This window comes from Anser cygnoides, chromosome 2 (assembly GCF_040182565.1).
Source record: "Anser cygnoides isolate HZ-2024a breed goose chromosome 2, Taihu_goose_T2T_genome, whole genome shotgun sequence".
Lineage (NCBI taxonomy): Eukaryota > Metazoa > Chordata > Aves > Anseriformes > Anatidae > Anser > Anser cygnoides.
Genome location: NC_089874.1, coordinates 51,976,274 through 51,997,993, shown reverse-complemented (window position 1 = coordinate 51,997,993; position 21,720 = coordinate 51,976,274). Strand labels below are relative to the sequence as shown.

The window sequence follows — 21,720 nt, the reverse complement described above, 5'->3', positions numbered from 1 at the left end:
TGCCATTTTTACTTCTATTGCTAAGCTTTATAGAATTACTTTAAAAATCTTTATTGAGAAGTGGTGTTCTGATCTCCCTTACTTTGTCTTGATGTTTTCTGTGATGTCATTAAGTGTCTAGAGTAACACTGGAAAAGGAAATGGCAGCATTAAATAGAATTTATAAGGGAATGAATAATCTGAGTTGTATGATGAACTTGATAGTATTGCTTGTCTTCTTACATCAGTTTTTCAAGTCTTAATGTTCATGCTATATATATATAGCTGAATTTCGATAATTAGCCTTACCAAATTATGGTTTATATCTAGCCATAAGGCACAGTCTCTTACCATTCAAAAGGCTTCACACAGAAACATTAATGAAATGTCTATTGCCATTGAACTGAGGGGCTTTCCAGTTTCACTGCATGTGTAATCAGTTGAGCAACTGATACGAGGATTTTAAAGGTCTCTTTTTTTTCTCCCTTGAAGGTTTTGGACTTGTACATCCTAGACTAGTTTGAAAAGCACATGGAAAAGATTACTAAGAAAAATATTGCTGTTGGATATCCATTAGAAGTCTGTATATCCACTGCATAATTTGGGGTAAATCATAAAAAGATGGAAAGCCCCCTCCATCAGAAATTGTGTTCAGGCTTACTCTGTGAGCTCCAGATGCTTAAATTAGGAGTACACTGTGCTGTGCAGAACTCACAGTCTCTGGAGAGAGAGAAAGAGAAAGAGAGAGAGAGGTGCAGGAAGGTTTCAGATCAGAGGTAGGCTGAATCCCTTTCTGAAGGTGTGGGGAGCTTTCCATGGCTTAATTCGCAGGTTAATCTCCGTAGAGTCAAGTGTGATGCAGGGTGAGGTGTCTTGTTATTACGAGCATTTGAGAGAAGCAGCAGTTCCAGCTGAACAGTCTGTTTCCCTTCTGCTATTTCCAGCTTGTAGGACTACTCAGGGAGCCGTACAAGTTTGTCAGAAATCCTGCAAGACTAGTCCTTTAGAGAAAAAAGAAAGGAAGAAAGGGGCTTCCAGAGGATTGTGAGGTCATGGGGAAGATGCAACCATCTCCTTCAGCTCCGACACAAAATGGCACATTTAGATGTATGTTGAATTCTGAAAATATGTTTCAAAGACTAACTCCCAGACACCTTCGAATTATTTAATACATTACCTGAATTTCATCTGCAGGTTCCCTAAAGGGGCACATATTGCATAAAGGTTCTTCTTCAGAGAAGACTGGGTTGATGTCTAAAGGATTCATCTTTTTCCTCCCAACATTTTTTTCAGTTTGAATTTCTAATTTATGAATTGAGAAGTTGCTAGGCCATCACATTTTTTTTTTTTTTGACATTAGTTACTCTAGGTTTCCTAGATAGTTCTTTATCTTTCCCTAAAAACATACAGTGTTTTAAATTAATTCATATAACTATTTATTCTAATCCAGTATTTTGTTATACTGGAAGGAGTGAGGGATCTTGGTTAAGAACCAGTTGGTGCCTTTAGGTCATTGCTGGATTTCAATGTTAGTTGCTGAAAGGGAAGAGAGAAGAAGCTGTAATCACGCTAAAGAATTTCAGGTGGTCACTTGAGAAGGTGAAGGTGATGAATTGCCTTTTAGCTCCTTTTTCTTTACATAATTTCTTACCTGAGCATGCATTTGGTTTGCAATGGTTATTACTAAAGGAAACGTTTTCTGTAGCTAGCATGACATAAAATGATTCATGTAATACCTGAGTCAAGCAAGTTTCACACTTCTGCTGCTTGCTTTCTTAGACATCTTCCTCTGTGAAAACAGTTTGGGTTTTTTTACTGTTTGATTTTAGTCAGCTTGACACTTTTCTCTTTCCTATATCAATCCATCAGGGATTTTGTTTCACATTTTATTCCCAACTTAAATTCCGTCAAGAATTCTCTAACTTTCCTCTTTTGGTGAACTGCTCTGTGGTAACTGTCACTGTTATAGCTGCTATACTTTTCTGTGACTTCTAGTCTGGTTTCTGTTTTCCCTGACATCAGCAACCAAGTCCCCCAGGCAGAAAAGAGCAGGAAGCTTGTCACTATGAGGGTATGTCTATGCTGCCTGCTTCTTAGCAATATGCAACAGAGAGAGGTACCTGAGATAGCAGAGCTTCAGGAACTATGTAGCTGTAGTAGCACACAGCTTGTCTGAGTCTCATTGATTCTTCTGGAGTTGGTTGGAGCTAACTAAGATACCTGTGAGCTGTGAGGAGGCAATGCTCATGGCAGCAGCAACCTCTATCATGTTCATAGACTTTACTCCCAGGCATCAGCCACTCCTCTGGGAGGTAGAACAGGTATTTTTTTCTGACCCATGAGGGTTTGGCTTCAGATAGAGGTTAAGGCGTTGTATTTCTTTGTCCTTTCTGACACGTTTGCTCCTCCTTTCTGTGAGGTTTTGGGTATATGCCATTATGACATATCAGCACTTGTTTATGATCACCTCTATTTCAGACAGATCATTCTGATGGTCCTTTACAACACCACACTAAAATGTATTCTCCAATAAGATGAAGTACTTGCTCCCTTTTGGATAGTCAGAACTGCGAAAAGTGATGGTGATTTATGATAGATCATAAATTTGCTTGAGTAGGTGGAAAGGACTTATCTATGTGGAGGGACAGAAAGAATAGAACATGATGAAGAACCCTGACTATTAGGACTGTGTTTTCTTATAGGTGGCATTAATTATTCCTCAAATTCACATTTTTCTGAAATTCCACAATTTTATTGTAAAATGTTCCAATTGAGAGTCAACTAAAAAATCTTGCAAGGCTTGTGATTGCCAGATAAAATGATTACATGTAATCTTTCTAGGCATTTGTCAGGATTATGAGGGTTTTAAAGGCAAAGTTTGAGTTGTTCTATGCTCAGAAGTATTGAAACAGACTGACCAACTCCATTAGCTAGGCTGTAAGGAGCATCCAGCCTTCTGTATGCTTGAAGCAACTTTCTGCTTTTTTTAAAAAAACAGTTTATGTTTCATAAGGATCACTGTATTCTTGATTCACTAAACAATGTGGTACAGTTCTTTACTGACCCTGGAAAAAATTTGCTGCAAGTGAATTTTTTGAGACTTACTCTAAATGCATTTATGTAGTAAATGTTACAAAATGCTTACAGGGGGTGTTCAGCATTTTTTTCTTTGTTTACTTCAGAACAGATAAACTGCATTTAATTTGAAAAAAAAACAGTTTAATATTGACTGTTGCACAACAGATTGGTTCTTGTGTAATTTTACATCATAGTTCATAGCTGGGACAATTCTTTGAAGATCATCTGAGTCTACTCAGTAAAGAACTTAGTTCTGCTTTGTTTCAGACTGTCAGAGCAAAGGTAGCCTTAATTTTCAAATGGATATGTTTTATGTTTTTCCACAATTATGTCTGTCTGTCTTAATCATTCCTTTCATTAAGGAATGATGCTTTGTGTGTGTGGAACTAATTCCACTTATTTTTTGTTCATGAATGCTTAGAGAATGGGTAAGAGCTTGATTTTTGTCAGTAACTGTTTTTTTATTCTGAGTGGAATCTCATATGCTTTTTTTCCCCCTTTGAAAACTTTTTCAATGGTATAATCAACAGCGGTATTAAAATGTACAATGCAATGTCATATTTTGGGCAGGCATACAGGATTGAACTGTAATTAATTGCTGTTGCTGAATACACCATGGTCCTTACTCTCTTTTCATACCCTAGCTTTTCTTTGTGTGTAATAATTCCATCCAGAGAGAAATCTAATTACTAAGATAATTAACACCTTATCACCAAATGGAGTTCAGACATTTGTACAGTTTATGAATTTTTAAAATATGTAATTTCCTTTTAACTGAGTGACAACTGGTGTTATGGAGAAAAAGAGCATATTTTATTGTATCTAGCTTGATTGGACCTTATAATTCATGTTGCTATAGAAACAACCAAACCTTTATAAAGGATGGCATTACTACTACCATTGGTAATAAATGCTTTGACTGTTGCCGATAGTGTCATTAAAATGGTTAAAATAACTTCATTATAATGGTTTTGTCAAATGTAATGAATGTTCTGCTCATAATCTGAGAAATGGCAGCTGATGTTACATGATACTGATTTATGAAGTAATGTATTTTTTCTTCTACAAGCTTACCATTACTGCACAAAACATTCATGATGTGAAGAAAATCATGTTGCAGAATGCAACCTCTGTTCCTTCAGTCCATAAATCCAATGAATTTTGTTGTCACTTGATATCAAGCAGAACCTTATATCTTGCGGTGTTTCAGTCTTAAGAATCCAATGGCAACTGAGGTGGTTTAACCAACAGTTTGGGGATTTTTGCTGTTCTGTGTAATATTTATCTTGTTTCCCACTTACAATTATTGGACTTACTCCTTGAAAATGTCCACTATTATACATTTTTGATTTGGCATTCAAATTGCATATTTCAACTTAAATCTCAAATGCTTGAGTCTGAATTTATGAACTCAAATAGAATTGAAATAATTTTGTTGGTTTCTTTTGTGAGGATTTTTCATTAGGAAAAGTTAAAAGAAGATTTTAACAATACAGTGCCTAATAAATTCCTGTGTGGCTAACTATATATACAGACATGTAAAAAGGAGACTTTTGTTTCAATATAAGCTTATTGCCAGTACTTACATAAAAAATTGTGTTCTTTTAAGTTAAAAAAATAGCCTCAGACGATATTTACCCCCCTTCACTGTTTGTACTAAGGCCACTGTAGTGAATCTAAGCTGTGCACACTCTAAGATTTCACATAATCAAATTACTAAGAAAAATATTCTCTTCCCCTTTCTTGTGTCTTTTGTCAACAAATTCTCCTGTTCCAGTAGACTTCATTGTTGCAGGAAGGTGTTTTTTTTTTGGCTATTGCCAATCAGCCCACTGTAACCACTGCATGATTTTTTCTATGTTGATATACCGTCTAATAAGAAAAGGTAGTTCTCTTTGGCCATTCAGGTGCTTTATAAATGTCATTTAGACTAGATATTTTTGTATTTACAATTCTGCTGTCACTTGCCGTGATGAAGGAAAGAGAAGCCTTCCATCCCTTTCTTTAGGTTGGAAAAAGGCTTTGACACCCCTTCTTAAGCTCAGGCATGAGCTTTGCTTCCTGTGGCAGCAGTCTTTATGCCCTTCACCCCTAAGAAAATTAATCTCAGATGTTCCCTAGCTATAGCCTACTTAAAACTGTAGAGCTATTCACATTTAAAGAGACCGCTAGAAGTCATCTCATCTATTCCTGCCACTTGAAACAGGACCAACTTTTAGTCAGATACCACCAGTATCTTTATAGGGTTCTTGCCTTTCCTAATAAATCATATTTTCTCCAGTTTATCATTGTTACTGTCCAGAAATCAACTCTGTTGTAGACAAGGCCATGTGTATGTCAGCAGGGAGCACTGTGAGCACTATACGCTTCTGCCTCTCAGCAGAAGAGGTTAGTCCTTATTCCTCATTTTGCAAACAAGCAGGCTGAGATACAGAGTGATGCTGTGGTTTCCCAGCTTCTCGTAAGGCAGTGGTCATCCAGCTGGCTAGTGTCAGACTTGGAAAACTGAGTTGATATCTCCTGGGTCCCATACAGCGCTCTGTAAATACCATGCAGTAATCTCATGGTTGAAGGAGTCATTTTTCTGGGCCATGTGCTTAAGGGTTCTGTATATTCAGTCCAAGGGGAACAGTTAGAAAATGTTGACCTTGCTAAATAGGGACAGTTCAGTGCCTGTGCATTTGTAAACTTAAGTATTTTGTTTTCCTTTTAAAGTAAGGAATCGCCTGCTTTTATGGAGTACTGAGTTAAAAATTAAATCATGACTAAAAGTTGCCTTATTGGCTCCAAAGCCATTTTTGTTCAAAATTGCTAGGCTCCATGATTGGGGATGCCAATCCCTTCTTTAGGGGGAGACTCTTCCTTTGAGAGCAGTGTTTTAAGTTCTAGTGGCTAAGTCTGAGAAGTTATAAACGTTGTGCATTAAATAATCAGAATTAAAGAAAATTGCAAGCTCTGCTGATCACCTATAATTTCTGATGAAGGAGGAAGTACTCCAGATGTTTTCACTCATGTGTCATAATACTGATCCAATATTTGGTGCAATAGTCTTTCTTCTATTGCTTGTGCTCTCGGCTGAGTACCAAATGCATTTTTGATTACCAAGCAATAATATTAAAATCTCTCTTTTTTTTTTTTTTCCAAATATAATTTTAGGTCTCAATTTCTGTAGATAAAGTTGAAGAGTTACAAGTCTACATAAACGAGCTTTTAAGGGAATAAGAGTTACATGTCCTAAGTTTAATGTTTCTTTATACTTTCTTTACAGAGTGCCTGGAATAACAATCGCTACAGACATCATCTGTGGTTTTCCAGGAGAGACAGATGAAGATTTTCAAGAAACAATGAAACTTGTGGAACAGTACAGGTTTCCGAGCTTATTTATTAATCAATTTTACCCACGCCCAGGAACCCCTGCTGCAAAAATGCATCAAGTTCCAGCTGCAGTGGTAAGATACATTTTCTTCTGCCACTGTACACGGTGCACTGAGATGTTTTTAAATACATAAAGCATGTGCATGAAAAAGTAGATTTTCTGCAGAACTATGCTACAATTCAATTACAGTTTTATGTAACTCCTGTTGAACTGTCTTTAGAGGTTTACTAGATCACTAGGTGCCTTGTCATATATTAATTATTGTTTAGATTGCTAGGAAGGGTAAAATAATGGTTATACTGAAGTCATGTCTTTTCTATCAATTTTTGGCTGAATGAGAACCAAGAATGGTGGCTGATTGATTACACAATTTTTTCCCCATTTTAAGACTTCCGTGACTCCAGCAATCTTAAGCCTATTGTGAATAATTGTGCAAAGTATTAATAATAGAGAAATGGTAATATATGATTTATCTGTTAAACATCAAATTTGCACATACTTCCATAAGACCTCTTCACACTTTTCTTATAAATTTAGTCTTCCTTCAGCCTTCATGTTAAAGGCCATTGATGAAATTTGCATTTAATTTTTCAGTTTTCAGGTGTTTTCCTTCTTTCTGTTTTTGGCTGGGAAGTATAACCATATCTGATTACCAACAATCTCATCTCAGATTCACACGAGGGGGAAAAAAAGTTTTAATATAGAAAGCAGGTGGCTATTTCATTGATTTAATATTTTTTTTCTAAGTAGTACTATTAGCAATCACTTACGAAGGTATGCTTTGATTTTATTTTATTTTTAAGTTGAATTTGTAACTGCACAAGTTTTTCTAATCTGAATCTCAAAACAAAAAGTATACAAGGCTGCCAGCACAATAATTTAATTCACTATTATCTCATTGTTATGGGCATAAATAACATTTGTATTTCCTAATGGTGTAAGAATGAAAGTTGACCAGCAATATAAGTCAGTTAGAATAAAAGACTTTCTTTCAATTTGCATATTCTGGTACACTAATACAATGTCAAAACTACATTCTGCACTTGTATCCCTTCACTTGTATGTCTGGACGCTAAGTAAAGAGTTTCTGCTTACTCGTAGTATATACCATGAACTCTATAGGATGTATCAGCTGCAGAAGACATAAAATGAGACTATATTTGGCTTCTTTGGTTTATCGTTCAGAGAATTACATCTTGAGTAATGATTGCTCATTTATTATAGGCCATCTCATTGTAGAAAAGATGGAGTTTTCAAATAGCCGCTGTTGAAATAGTGTAATTAGTGTAACCAACTGACGCTACTGAATGATTTTTATTAGTTTAGAATGCTTTTTACAAACTTTTGTAAATGAAAAATATGCAGATGTGTAATTTTGGGAAGTTGGGAAGCTTAAAAATCAAAACATTGATTTATGTTTATTTTGTGTTTTTTCTATCCACTATTTTGTAAGCACACTATTTTCACAGGAGCTGCAAAGATCTTAAGTCGATTTGTCTTCTCTTTAACTGTGTGCCATGGGAAGACGTTATATGAGGAGCTGAATTATTTAAAGAGCTTTAGCTGTTCTGTGGTTGGGGTGGTTACTTGGAAAATGGTAATGTCATTTTAACACAATTTTACATTCTTTCTTCTTATTTCTAGCACTAGCACTTATTGTTTAGGGTTAGAATTGAAGAACTTTCAAAGAAGATGCAGCCCCTAATCTAGGGTTGATAGAAATCTGTAATTAATAGATTTTTTGTTTCTTTCTCCTTTTTTTGTAGTCCTTTAAAAAAATCCTGTGAGACCCTTTGTTCTTTATCTTCTATGTCCTTTGTTCTTTATCTTCTACAAATGGAGGGTAACCAGTCAAACAAAGCAGGAAGAGATTGTGCTAATGTTTTACTTTTGTATTCACATTACCTTCAGATAGAAGCTAACCTCTCTCCTGCATTACCAAGAATGTACTGGGATTTCATTCATCATTCCTCATCGAGAGTAATTTACCACCTGCCCTTCTCTGCTAGGATAAGGAAGTTACCATGCATGCTATGCACACTTCATCCTTTAACAAAATATTATTCATGTCATCTTACTGTGAATTAATTTATTTTATTGTATTTGCATAGGGAAAGAAATAGCACATAAAGTGACACCAAAATGTTTTCCATGAGTGTCTGGGCATACATGTGGGTAGACTGTACCACAGAAAGTTCTTAACAGTATTCTCTGTAGTAAATCTGCTGGTAGGATCTCTTTCTATGAAAACAATTTTGCTGGTATTATTTAACTACCAATGCTGAACCAGTGAAAAAAATATTTTACCATTGTTATTCCTGTATTTTTTCCTGAATGCTGGCTGTATTTGCTGTTATTTCAGCTTTGCAATACTTAGGCAGTGGGGAGATCTACTGCTCTTTGCAAACTGCTCCACTTCAGTGTGTTCCAGGTCTCCAACTCTGATTCAAGATGGCTTCAGTGATCCTGCCGAAGTATCACAGCTGTAATAATAATTTATTTGCCTTGTCAGTTCCTTTTAAGTTTGCTCTTTCTAGGAAGACCCTATGACTTTCAGGGACAGTTGGTGGAGTACTAAGCATAGAATAATTTAGTGCTTTTAAATTTTTAGTGGATAGTTTTTATAAAAGTCTTAAATACAATTGCTTTTCTGGAGAAAAATCTCATTTGGGCTTACCGTAATAGAAAAAAAATCAGTAGGTCCACATGGAATCTTTCCTTTGCATAGATGATTTATCTTTGAAAGCCTTACAGGCACCGATCTTTTTCGAAAAGGGCAGATGACACTAATCCAGATGGACAGATCTGCCACCATAAATTCAGAAAAGATAGTTAAGACTGCAGGCCTTTCTTGTTTCTCCTGGAGAAAAAATGTCTGTGGAGAATCAGACATCTGTCTAAATGGTCTCATCATTTCATAACAATCAATTAGGTTATGCTTACTATAAATTCTGTCTCCAGTGTAGAGAAAAGTTAGAGCACAGTTAAGCAAAGCTAGGCATGATTTCTATTTGTAAGCAATTGCAGTGATTTGCTGAGTGATGTATATGAAAAATGAGTCAAGATGTTGTTTGAAATGTTATGATACCCCAAAATTCTGTTTGTTCATTTGTTTTTCTGACTTTTACCCCCATCTCATACACTTACATTATTATGAGTATATTTTCTCAGGTATGAGTCTGGATGCTCATAATCTCCAGCGGGATCTCTGTACAAAATTCTTACTCTGAAGTGTGTCAACTATAAAGTGCTATTTTATAGGTTGTAATTATTATTATTTTGGATTTGGATTTCTCCATTTCCCTATTGCCTGTAATCGTAGAAGTGATATTGCTGATAGTTGCATACTTCAAAATACAGGTTCTAATCAGGTATATATTTTAGTGAGCAATGTAAGAGAACAAGATTTAGTGGTGTATGGTAGGGTGTTTTTTATTTAGCTGCATTGCAAAGGATCCAATCCAACTATGTTAGTTCTAAATGTAAAAATTTCTGTTTCTAAAATCAAGCATCTGTAACTTTTTTATGCTCTTGATACTTTTAAATTCACTGTACTTTATTTTTCAAGGTAGCTGTTAATTGTCTGGAGATTTGGTGAGGGAAGAGTTATCTCTGTCCTTGAGATTTGGTCTGTCACAATTTCTGAAAGCATTAGGGGATGTTATTGTCTTACATTCACCTTGGTTTCTGTCATGTGGAAACAAACTGAAGAGATAGCCGTTTGGAAATAAGTGTCGTAGTAAGGTACAGCTAGGTTCATCCCTATTGAGAACTGGAGATGGCAGCTGTTTTGAGAGCAGTAGTGTGACTCTAGCTTCATGATTACACTGCCCTCAGCTGCAGCATGGCTGGATTCCAACCCTTCTATATGTATTTGCAATATGCTAAAGCTTTGAGTTATTAGTGTAAATATTAGATTTTTTTTTCAAAAAAGCTTTGTGAGATCTAGATAAAAGACTGTATTCAATTTCTCTCACAATCTCTCTCTCTTTATATATATATATCATAAAATAATTACCTCATTCCCAGCTAGAAAATTTAATGTCAGTCAACTGCTGGACCTTTCCTTTAATTCGTCTAAAGAGTGTCTGCTTGACTTTTATCTCTGTATTTAGTTATGTTAAGCATGCTGCTTACTAGATTGTGAGGAATAGTTAAATTACAAAATTCATACCTGAACTGCCATATGATCTCAAAAATCATTTACTTCAGAAAGAGAGGTAGGTACAGGATATTTCTATGTTCATCCAACCATGCTGTAGGTGGTTTGCCCCCCGACATCCATCCACCCCCAAATGCTGTGTCCAGAAAAAATGCCTCCTGAATCTAAATCCTCATCCATCTAGATACTGGACTTTTTTTTCTGTTAAATATGCCTGTCGTTACTAGGAAAAATCTATGATCAGATATTGTATCTTCCTCCATGTAATCACTCCTTCTCTTAGTTCTGTTACTATTTATTTTATTTTATTATTTTATTTTATTTTTTATTTTTTATTTACCAGTTCTAGAAGCAGTGCTTAATGCACTGAGCCATTATTTTCTATCTGGGTAGCATAATACCACATGCACCCTCTCAATGTTGCGTTCCACACAAGTTGTTTTTGGCCATTCAGGGTTGGATTAGGTGATTTTTCAAGGACCCTTCCAACCCAACCCATTCTGTGATTTCTGTGTGAGCAACCCAACAAGTTGGTAATTTATGCCTTAATTCTATGATAGCCAATTTTTTTTTTTTCTAAGACTGCCTTGCTTTTGCTTCCTTCTAAGGGTTCTGCACCTTCTAAGGGTTCCCTAGCACCCTTTTATGGCTGAATGGCCACAGATTCCCCATAGTGCAAGACACTGGAAATAGGCATTCTTGAGTACCAGCAGGTACAGCATGATGTTTAATTTTACCTTTGCTGGATAGATACAGGTTTTGTAGTTCTGAATATCCATGGACAAACAGCTCGATCTCCTGTGACAGCTCATGTGCTCATTATTCAGAATAAATGATTGCCCATGTGTCCCCACAGTGCCCCTGTCTGATTAAGAAATAACCACATCCCTCAATCAGGCGGTATCAGTTGTCCTCTCCCTCAGCACCTTTTTATTCTAAGCAGCAGGACACCAACTGGAATAGCGTTGCTTGTGCAAGGGACTCTTTTTGTTCTTTTGAGCTCCCTCAGTAAGTTCTGTGGCTAAATGGCATCATGTGCTGCAGGAGCTATATGCAGCTGTGATAATTGCTTCTGGAGTATCAAAGATGCTTGCCCCCTGACACCCCTCTCCAACACATGCAGTAATGCATGATGTAGCACGCAGAATGTACTTTGTGTAGGAGAAATCAACGCTGATCAACGTCTGTGCTTGACTGCTGAACCTCTGTACTACACTTTGTTTCCTCAGCAGTACAGTTTTATTTATGGTTTGCTACTTTGCCTGAGCAAAGACTTTTACAGCAAGTTCAGGAACAGAGTTAAAAATGTGAAGGCTGGAGGGGGAAGCGGACCATGACGGAAAAATCAATATATAATCCTTCATATTTGTCAGTGAACTATTGAAGTATTGCAAGTTAACATTTTCCTGCAAGTTTTGCACTCCTCTAGTAGTTTTAGTTACACCATGTTTCCTTATGTTTTTTATCAGTTTGATGTGAGTACTGCGGGAAGCCTTACTCATCAAGATAGCTATGCTTTCTCATACATACAAAGGCAGCTGTGCTCTGATGCAACTTGTTTTAATTGATATAGCTGCTGGTTACTGAGGGCAAATCAATGTTTGCTCTTTGTATTCCTTTCTGGATGCTTATAGATAGTTTTGCATATTTTTCTCTATGTTTCTCCAAGAGTTATATAAGCTGACTGACCTATGATAGCCTGGTTCTTTCCTTTTTCCCCGATTTAAACATGGTTGAAGTATCTAGCTTCTTTTAGAATACTGTATCTTCTAATCTACCCCAGTGCTCGCAATTCACTATGCAGCCAGAACTGCGGGTTTGTGTGATGAAGTCAAAGGAAGGTAATTACTTTTAAATATCTTTTGTGGTTGAAAATGCTACTAAATAGAATTTTACAGATATTTAAAGACAATCTTTTTTTTCCAAGCTAGATTCGGCTTAATTTCAAACCACTTTAATTTATTTGGCCAGGTGCTGAAATGAAAATCTGTTTCTGTTGTTGTGTGAGACAGTTGAGCGGGTATGTTTTAAAACAGGTTGTACCCTTTTGTGAAGCTGTAAGCGATCTGCCTCTGGAGCTGCTGAAAAATTAGTTCATAACTGAATCTGGGGAATGAGTGAAATTCCACAGTCACAGCTGGACTTTGCAGAGTCAGACCCCTGGGAAAGGACAAGAATATTTTGACTCTAGCCTGGAGCCACGTCTCTTAAGTCTTGCACTGGTGTGGTTCAGGCACCTGGTAGAATGTCGTACGCCTTCAATGAGCACAACTGTGTTGCTTGAAAAAGCAAGTCAAAATTCACAGCTAGTCTGGAAATACACTTGGGAAACCCAGTTGGTGTTCTGCTTTTTTGAATTATGCTGTTATTTACAGCAGAAGTGATGGGAACAAAGATTACCAACAGCTTCCTTATAAGCTTTTTACTAATAGTTTCAAAATTTGAGCATTTCAAAGTAAATATACAGCTATAGGTTCAAACTGGGCCATGTTGTTAAGAAAAAGAATTAAAGGACATTGGAAAATAAAATGTGAAGAATATGTACAGGGAGGACAGAGTTCTTTCTAAACTTCGCTTTCAAGACAGAAGTAGAAACAGATTCTGTAAAGAGGCTGAAATCACCACTAACATAGTATATAACATATTGAAGTCATGTACAGTTCACATGTTGAATGTCCAATATAAAGAACTACTTCTATGAAGTTGTAGTCCTGTAAGATTTGCAGTGCCCATGGACATTTGATTTACCATCCTCCTTCCTTTTTGAGTGCATCCTGAAACTCTGACAGATTCTAGGATATTAGTTGTAAGGAAGCTGAAATAGTGTAGAAGTTTTGTGTACCACATACTTCTGCACTGAATAGAAGGGAGAGGAGGTACTCTATACAGACAATGTCTGTATAGAGACAGTAGTCTCTACGTCAGTAGTGTTTGATATTGAGAGAGAACATTTTTTTACCTCCCATACAAATATATGTATGATTAGCATTGCAGGTAAATTTCTTCTTTCAGTGTAAAATTTTCTCGCAAGAATTCAAAAGTCAAAAATAGGAATGTAATTCAGTGAAACAAGTTTTTCAGTGTCGTAAAGGTTTTCTCTTATTGGTTTTTATGGTTTAGCACATATTGCATTTGCTTATAAAAAAAGAGAGAAGTATATATCATTCTTCTACCTTCCTGGATGTCTCTTAATCTGCTGTTTATCTTAATGGCCTTGGGCAGACTGAGCAGTCTCTCGGTGTCCTGAGTTTGTTACCTATTGCAGATTCAGCATGACTACTAGGCTCCAGAGATTATCAGTCCTCAGAAAACTTTCATATACTATCCTTTCAGCATGTAATATTCCTGTCTTTGGCCTGCTGTTTTCGTTACATCCCCATACATATCCATAGATACCTGTAGAACTCATGCCCGCAAGGGGGCCGTTATGACAAGTGGATGTTGTGTTTGTGTATTCTGTATCCTTTCCTCTCCAATGGCTCCTAATTAAGTGGAAAAAACATGGAAGTTTTAACCGTGTCTTTCTGTCGCTTGTACGTGAATTATAGTTAGGAGATATCAGAAATCTTTTCTCTTTTTTAATTCAAAATTTTAGTACCCTTCAGGAACCAAGCTTCCCAGAGCTGGAAACAGTGCAAGTGGCTGTAGACATAAGGGAGGACTGCTCATAACTTAATCCATAAAATTAGATGTATGCTTCAGGACAGCAATATCTATCCAAAATAAAGTAAATAATAATAATAATAATAATAATAATAATAATAATAATAATAATAATAAGCTCTTGGCTTTGGCAGTTCTGGACTTCCTCAAATGAGAGCATAATTTAGATTTAATAGTTTGTGACTTAACACAGATAGCAAATGTATAATCTATCTAGGTCTGGTATTAATTATGTCACTTAAATGGTCTAAGCTTTACTACTTTATTACCTTTGTTGTCTAGCATAAGTGAGTTCTGGTTGAGTGTACTATTTTTGTGTCTACCTGTAGCTGTTATTTTAGACTCCAGGAACAGAATTTGCCAGTGCCATAAACCCAGTTTAAAATACATATATTTTTTAAATGTTGCAGACATAAGTATAATTCTAATTTTTTAAACCTGCAGTTTTCCTTTACTGTTTTTCAATATAAATTTTATATTTTTTTATATAATGGAGTTGACTAAGCTTGTCCATCATTTGCAAATCACGTGACCTTTATGATGTTCCATAAATTCTGCTTTTGAGGACACTGAAATATCCCGAGGTGGGTCCTTGTTGACCCTTTCCTGAACTTCATCTGTCTTTGATAATCCAAGCACATTCCTTCAAAACCATCACAGTCAATCAGGTCACGGTGTGCTTTGGAACTCGTATCTTCTGCTGCTGTGGTTGCTGTGCCTGCACCCCGGTCACTGTGCTGAAAATCTGCGTGGGATTTGGAACTGCCGAACAAGTGGAAGTAGATTGGAGGACTTCATTGTAAACTGAGATGAAACAGAGCAGACACAGGGCAATTCTTGCGTGTCTGATGAATCTGTGTCTTCGTGGGCACACAAGTGGTCTCTCCCACACAGCAAGCATTTGAGCACTGCATACTGCTTTCTCTTTCATACCCCACCGTACCTTCTGGAGCACTTCCTTTCTGCTCTTTTTGTTGTTTCTGGGATGCTGGAAAGCTGGATGCTTTTGAGGCAGCTGTTGTGCAATAGAGGCCATGGATTTCTCACCACATTATAAAAAGGAAAGGAATGCACTGTAAACAGCTCTGTCCTGGACTTACGTGTTTTGTTACTAAAATATAGCTTGCAATTCTTTGTTTTATTTTATTGCAGAAGTGGGTGTAATTCCAAATCAGCCTATCCCTTGTGACCAATCACTTTATTTCTGATTCGGTGTCAATCTAATTCAAAATCTGTCGGATGCATCAAGCCAAGTTTCTGTCAGACACCTTTGTTCTATGATATCTTTTTGGGCTAAGAAGAATTCCTAAATCAATTACACTGGCATCCTTAGAAAATATCCACTTCATATTGATAAAGGTAGATAATCAAAATTTGAGTATGAATTCCAGACATAAAAATCTGCCATAAATGAAAAAAGGCATTTAGAAATGACATCCAGTGAAGACAACTAAAATGTAAGGTCCCTCAGGAAGAACAAGCATTGAAGGTCCTTTTCTAAATAAAATATTTCTTTGTGGAAGTTTTCATAGTAAATTTTATGTAGTTTATGCTCTGGTAAGGGGGAGATTTTGTTATGAAGAAGGTATAGGAAGTAGAGGTATAAATAACAAATGTTAATCCTAAACTAAATTAAAGAACTCAAATGTACCAGAAGCAATACGGATTCATTAAGATTTGTGAAATATGTGAGTTCACAGAGTCTGTATTACATAGCTGAAATTATGAGAGGTAAGAAAAATTGCAATGCCCATAGTTTAATTGAAGCTATATTCTTCAAGAAATTGTTTCAAATAAGTTGACAGATACTTCTGTGAAGATTCTATGCTGTTTTTTGAATACATTTGTATTTTTCATAAATAAGAATCTCTGCTTAAAATATGAAACAGACTAAACCATGATTATTTGTGTTGCCATAATCCTGAATACACTTTAATGTTTGTGATCATTTTCTATATTAATATTTTTAGTAAAGATATGCAAAGTTTTATATATTTTCCTCTTCGGGGAAAAAAAACACATTGCATGGGCTCATATAAAACTGTTTTAAAATTATTTTAATAAAGATTCACTGACTATATAAAGTACACAAAGACTAAAGAGTATACAAAATCTAAAATATCGATGTATAATTCTGTTGTTAATTGGATCTGGAAAATATGTCTACCATACTGGGACATCAAGATAAACTGCTGAGTATGACATACTGTGTGCTAAGTGACCGATTGCGTGGATACACCAAAATTTATTGGAGTAATTTCTTAAACCAAGCTAAATAATGAAATATATATGTATCAATAGTTAAAGCAGAACAGTGTGTCAATTTTAACATGGTAATGTAGGTAGGTTAGGTCAGGACTAGCTAATCCGAAAGTGTTTTTTTTGCCTTTTTTTTTTTTTTTTTTGGTCTGCTTCATTTTAGATGTGATAAGAAAGACAGGAATGGTATCAGTAGAAGTGAATTAACAATAAGAAGCAGGGAACTTGTCAAGCCTGTATTGTCACTTCTGCCTATTCAGACCTTCCAGGGTACAGACACAAGACCATAATGAACACCAGTTTTATCACGAAATCTGGCTGGGGTACAACATTTTTTTCAGGTTTACCTGAAGGTGATGCACTGAATAACTCAAGGTCAAAGAGAACGGTTCACTGCTTTCTGATCTCCTCTTAGAAATTGTTTTGCAGAACAAAAGGTAATCTGTAACCTTCGATAACTTGGCAGTTTCGGTGACTTGGCTTATATCTGTGTTGTGGTTACAGGTATAGAAATTTAAGACTTTATGGACTGAATCACCAAGCAAGGGTTTTAAATGTTCCTTGGTTACAGTAGATGCTACATCTTCCTATGTTATTTTGTCAATTAACTCTTTAGAGATATAAATTAGGCCAGTCTGTGTATTTTGGTAGGGTGCTTCTTAACTCCATTCTCTTATAAAAGTTTGGGGTTGGGAGCTACCCAAGGCCTTTGTTATTTTGAGATCACTGTATTACTAGGGGGTGGGCATGGATATGCAGCTTTTCTACTGCTCTGAAAAAGCATGTTACTGAAGTTAGAGAATGCCATAACACAAAGTGCATTGGACATACTGTTTAAGAAAAGAAAATTTCTATCACCTTGCTTGCTCTTGCAAGAGAGCAAGTTATGCTGGAACCTTCGAATTTCCTGTGATACTGGGGAAGAAAACGGAAAATACTTGCAGAGCAACTTCCTACTTCTCCTGAAATCTGTCAAAGGTCTTTTTGCCTTGGTACACGTAAGATATAGGACTATGTGGATTATGTGTATACAAGAACACTGCTAGTATACGTACAATATTTTATACTGTAATATTACATATTTTATTATATTTTTTCCAATAGTGTTCTGTAACCTGGCTCCCACTTTTTTTGTTATTTGTCTGTTGCTGACTGTTGAGTCTTGGACCATAAATTAGTACTCTACAAATAATAAATTAAAAGAAATATTTATACATAATTTTTCATAGGTATTTATTTCATATTATAATTAAATTCTGCCATGGCCCACAAAGTTTAATGTGGTTTCATCTCTAAATTAGCTGATCCATTGTACAACTAAATATACACCTACTATACATGCCTACTACACAAGCAAGCAGTGTGGTTTCCAGACTTGTTTGAGAGAAAAGAAATGTTACTATTGCTTGTTAGCGTGTTCATGTGTGTGAGGTGCTTCATAAGCTCTAAATCAAATAAGATTCCTGAGGCAAAACTGAATTTTGTTTTAATTCTGATCCAGTAGTATGCAAAAGAGAGAAATGGGAGAGAAGATAGATGAGAGATGAGATCTGAAGCATTTATCTGGTTGCCTTGACACATTGCTATTCGCTGTCACCATTAGGGAAAAGAAGGATGTTTGAATGGAACAAGATACGAGTAATGCCCCACATACTGGAGGGACTGTAAGGGTTGGAAGCAGAAAAACAGAAGGATAATTTTGCTGATGTTATATTGAGGCTGCCACCTTCAAAGAAATTGGTAGAATCTGCAGATCTGCAGTGGTATTTGACTGGAATTATTAAGGACCTTGAAGGTGAAAACAGACATATTAAAACAGAATGTTGAATTTAAAGGAAAACAGTACATCACTGGTTTCATATCAGGGAGTAATCTCAAAATCCTTTATTACTAGGTGAAAAACTAAGAATATTCCATATAAGTTAGCTGCTTCTAAGTAATCTATAATAAAAATATCTCAGCGATATTGGAATTCTCATTCACACTGAACATGATAGACCATGCTTACAGGAAAGCAAACAAGTTACAGGCTACAATGATATCATCAGAAAGACACGTAGTTATCACCTGTGCAAGAAAAGAGGATTACCAGAAAAGTGTAATATACCTGCGTGAGTCCATGGTGTTTAGTATTCAATATAGTTATTTCATTTCTAAGCTTATTTTTATGAAGTATTTTCTCTTCACAAAAATGTGTTGTTAGGTTACTCCGACATTTACCCTATTTTCACACCATTATATAGAAAAAAAAATTAAGTTTAGCTTTATTTTTCTAAAGTAGACAATACAAAATTCCATGCTGGTTAGCTATTGTGTTGAAAATGTTTTGTGGTTTTAGAGACTAAACCTATATTTTATTTCTTTATTTATTGCATTGTTTGTTCTTTAAGTGATAAGATCTACATTGTAGTCTTCAAGCATTAGAAAATGGTTCATTATTACCATAAATCAGTGCACAGGGAAAAAAGTAAAACCACAAGAATCTCATTATTCTTGGCTTTTATTGGTTTATAATTCCGAATGGGACTAAAAGGATCCTTTACCGATGCTATATTTTAAACATATAATGTGCATCTCAGATGGCCAATGCCCCTTTAAAACCTCAAATGTTATGAATAAGATCTCAGAAACTATCTCAGGCTCAGAAAATCAGTCAAAGAAATAAAATATTTAGAATAAAATGTGTTATACGCTTGTACGCTTACAAGAAAAAAAAATCATGAAATTATGATGCGTTGTTTTCTTGATACTGACATTATCTATGTATGCTGTAAGAAAAATCATTAGTTGATGTTGGCTTTTTATATTACAACTGCATATTGGACACTATCTTTTGAGAAGTGCTTGATTACTTACGTGTATTTTAGTAGAAAGATTGAAGTAATTCATATGCAACAGCTTTGCTTCACTTAGGGAAGCCCTTCTGTCTTGGGATACTTATGTGTAAAACATATGATTTTACAGTATTAAACTCAGTCCTGCAACTGCACTTTCATCTATTCTTCATCAAGCTTTTCCATACTTCAAGTTAAAGGCAGCAGTAAAAAGTATCTTCTGTATAGTATAACATTTTTAAAATGTATTGAAACAGAAAGTGAAAAGTTGTTTGCATGCTCACATGCATATTTTTTTTTAAATGACCCGTATTAACATAGTATTTGAATGCCTGTCTGTATCTCATGTTGAAAAAAAAAAAAAAAAAAAAAACAAGCTGAATTTGCCTAATCTCCCTAAATTTAAATGCTACAAGGTAAGGACTATACATTTAAAATTTAAGTCAGCACAGGATTGAATCATCAGAATTTTGCAGCCCATCAAAACCCCTACCCCTGTATCACATCCACGCATCAAGGAACCTTCTGTCCAGGCTTTTGTTTGCTGTGTATTTAGGAGGATGTTGCTGGGCTGCCACTGACTCCGACATGTGAGCTGCTTTACAGAGCAGAGATACAGGCAGCCTTGTCCCCTCGGGGAAAGCGCTTCTTCCTGTGTTAGTAAGGTACTGCTCTGCTTCAAAAAATCCCACCGTCATGCACCTCTGTGTGCATCAGTTTACAAGTAGTAAATTGTGCCCAGCTCTCAGGCTGAGCCCTTACTGGCCTCATCAGACCAGTGATATTTCGCTCAAGTGATACGTGACTTACTGTCCCCCTGGGAAACCACTACTGGAAAAGTTTTTGGAGGAATAGTGTCTCTTTCTGGAGTGCTACATGTCAAATGCTCCTGCACCAAAATTATGCACAGCGAGACTGGCTAAGAGTATTGCTAGTTACTCAGTGCCAAGAGGACCTTGGTTTAAGGAAATGTTCTGTGGTGTGATACACTGAGTACACACTATCAATATATGGCAAACCTGGCAGAAATACAGAAGTGAACTACAACCTGTTGCTGCTATCAGGCTCTGGTCTTTTCATTTTTGGAAATACCACATGCCTATCTGTATGTTGAATTTCAAAATATATATATATTTTTTTTTCAGAAATGTAATAAATTTAAAGATATCTTGTGCAGTTCCAAGAGGGTGTTTGAAAACAGTAGTGCTGCTGTACACAGAGCATAATGGTGGGAAAGTACATTTGCCTAAATTCTGAAGGTTTTTTGGAGTGTTGTTGGTTTGTTCGTTTTTTAACCAGGAGATTGTGACAGCAGTACTGGTACAGAACAAAGTAATGGGCAATCAGAACACCAAAGGGAAAGAGTAGGAAAACAGGGAAAAAAAACATTTTGATATTGGCCAAAAGGAAACATGAAAGGTTTGGTGGCCAAGGAGCTCAGGAAGGATGCACAGGAGTCAAGCTGCGTCAGGGAAGGAAGTTTTGGGGAGATGCGCTTAACTAGGCAGTAACACAGGGCTCGAGCTACAAGGAAGACGAAAGGTTTAGTGCCTCCAACAGTCCACTGGAGGCAGTGAAAGGAGAAGAGGCTTCTGGTCTCTATTCTCCTGTCATGTCTAGCTGTGGAGAGGCCTGCTTTGCTGCAACTCCTGTGCTTTTTTCTGCTTGCAGGTGAGCTGGGAACCATGCCTTTTCTCCCTTCAAAAAACTTAGTGTTAATACTTTATGTTTAATGCCTATGGTAGGAGTTGAAGGGTTTGCCATTATAGCAGTGTGAATTCCATGCCTGTTTCTTAATCTCTCTGTTTTAAAACGGTTTATATCTGTTTTTTATAGATGTGAATTTGGTGTTCTAGAAAGGCATAAATTACCACTAGTCAACCTTAACTCTGTGTTTAAAACATTTTTGTCTCATCATATTCAAAGTTCCTAAAAAACAGTCAAATACTGTTCAGATTTAGATTAACTAAGCAGGCAGGACATCCTGGGAGTTTTCTGGGAACATTTATTCATGTGTGTCTCTGGAAGCTCCATTCCATGTTCCTCTGTTTCATGAATTTCCAGCATTTTCTCAGTCAGGAGCATTTTCCTTTTGTAAAGGAACAAACAAAATAAAGCAAAACTTCTACCTTTTGTGAGTGAGGAAAGAAACTGTGATTTCCTGTAAAAAAAAGTGGAAGATGTATAAGGGATGGCACCTTCATTCTTCATCTTGTCTATGTGAGTGCGTAACTGGCAGTTTGGACATAGTGTGAGGGTGAAGGATGGGGCCATAAAATTTCACTGATTTTTACTGAAGCTATTTCAATAAAAATACTCAAAATCACTTTGTTTGCACTCAAAATGAGGGAAATGGTCTTCAGTAAGAA

General features: G+C 36.2%; 1 protein-coding gene and 1 long non-coding RNA gene across 3 annotated transcripts in view; one reads left to right on the top strand and one right to left on the bottom strand.

Annotated features, from left to right (window-relative positions):
- The window catches only part of CDKAL1 (CDK5 regulatory subunit associated protein 1 like 1), a 434,151-nt gene that overhangs the window by 316,432 nt on the left and 95,999 nt on the right, over positions 1–21,720 (top strand). For both annotated transcript variants that reach the window (XM_066992066.1, XM_066992067.1), the window contains one exon: positions 6,326–6,506. In XM_066992066.1, the coding sequence (XP_066848167.1) occupies positions 6,326–6,506 (181 nt within the window). The remainder of the gene's footprint in view (positions 1–6,325; positions 6,507–21,720) is intronic.
- Positions 1,414–2,399, bottom strand: LOC125182089 (uncharacterized). Its single transcript, XR_007161054.2, has 3 exons — positions 2,100–2,399; positions 1,716–1,768; positions 1,414–1,515 (listed from the first exon to the last, which is right to left on the bottom strand). It is a non-coding gene; the product is annotated as an uncharacterized lncRNA (long non-coding RNA).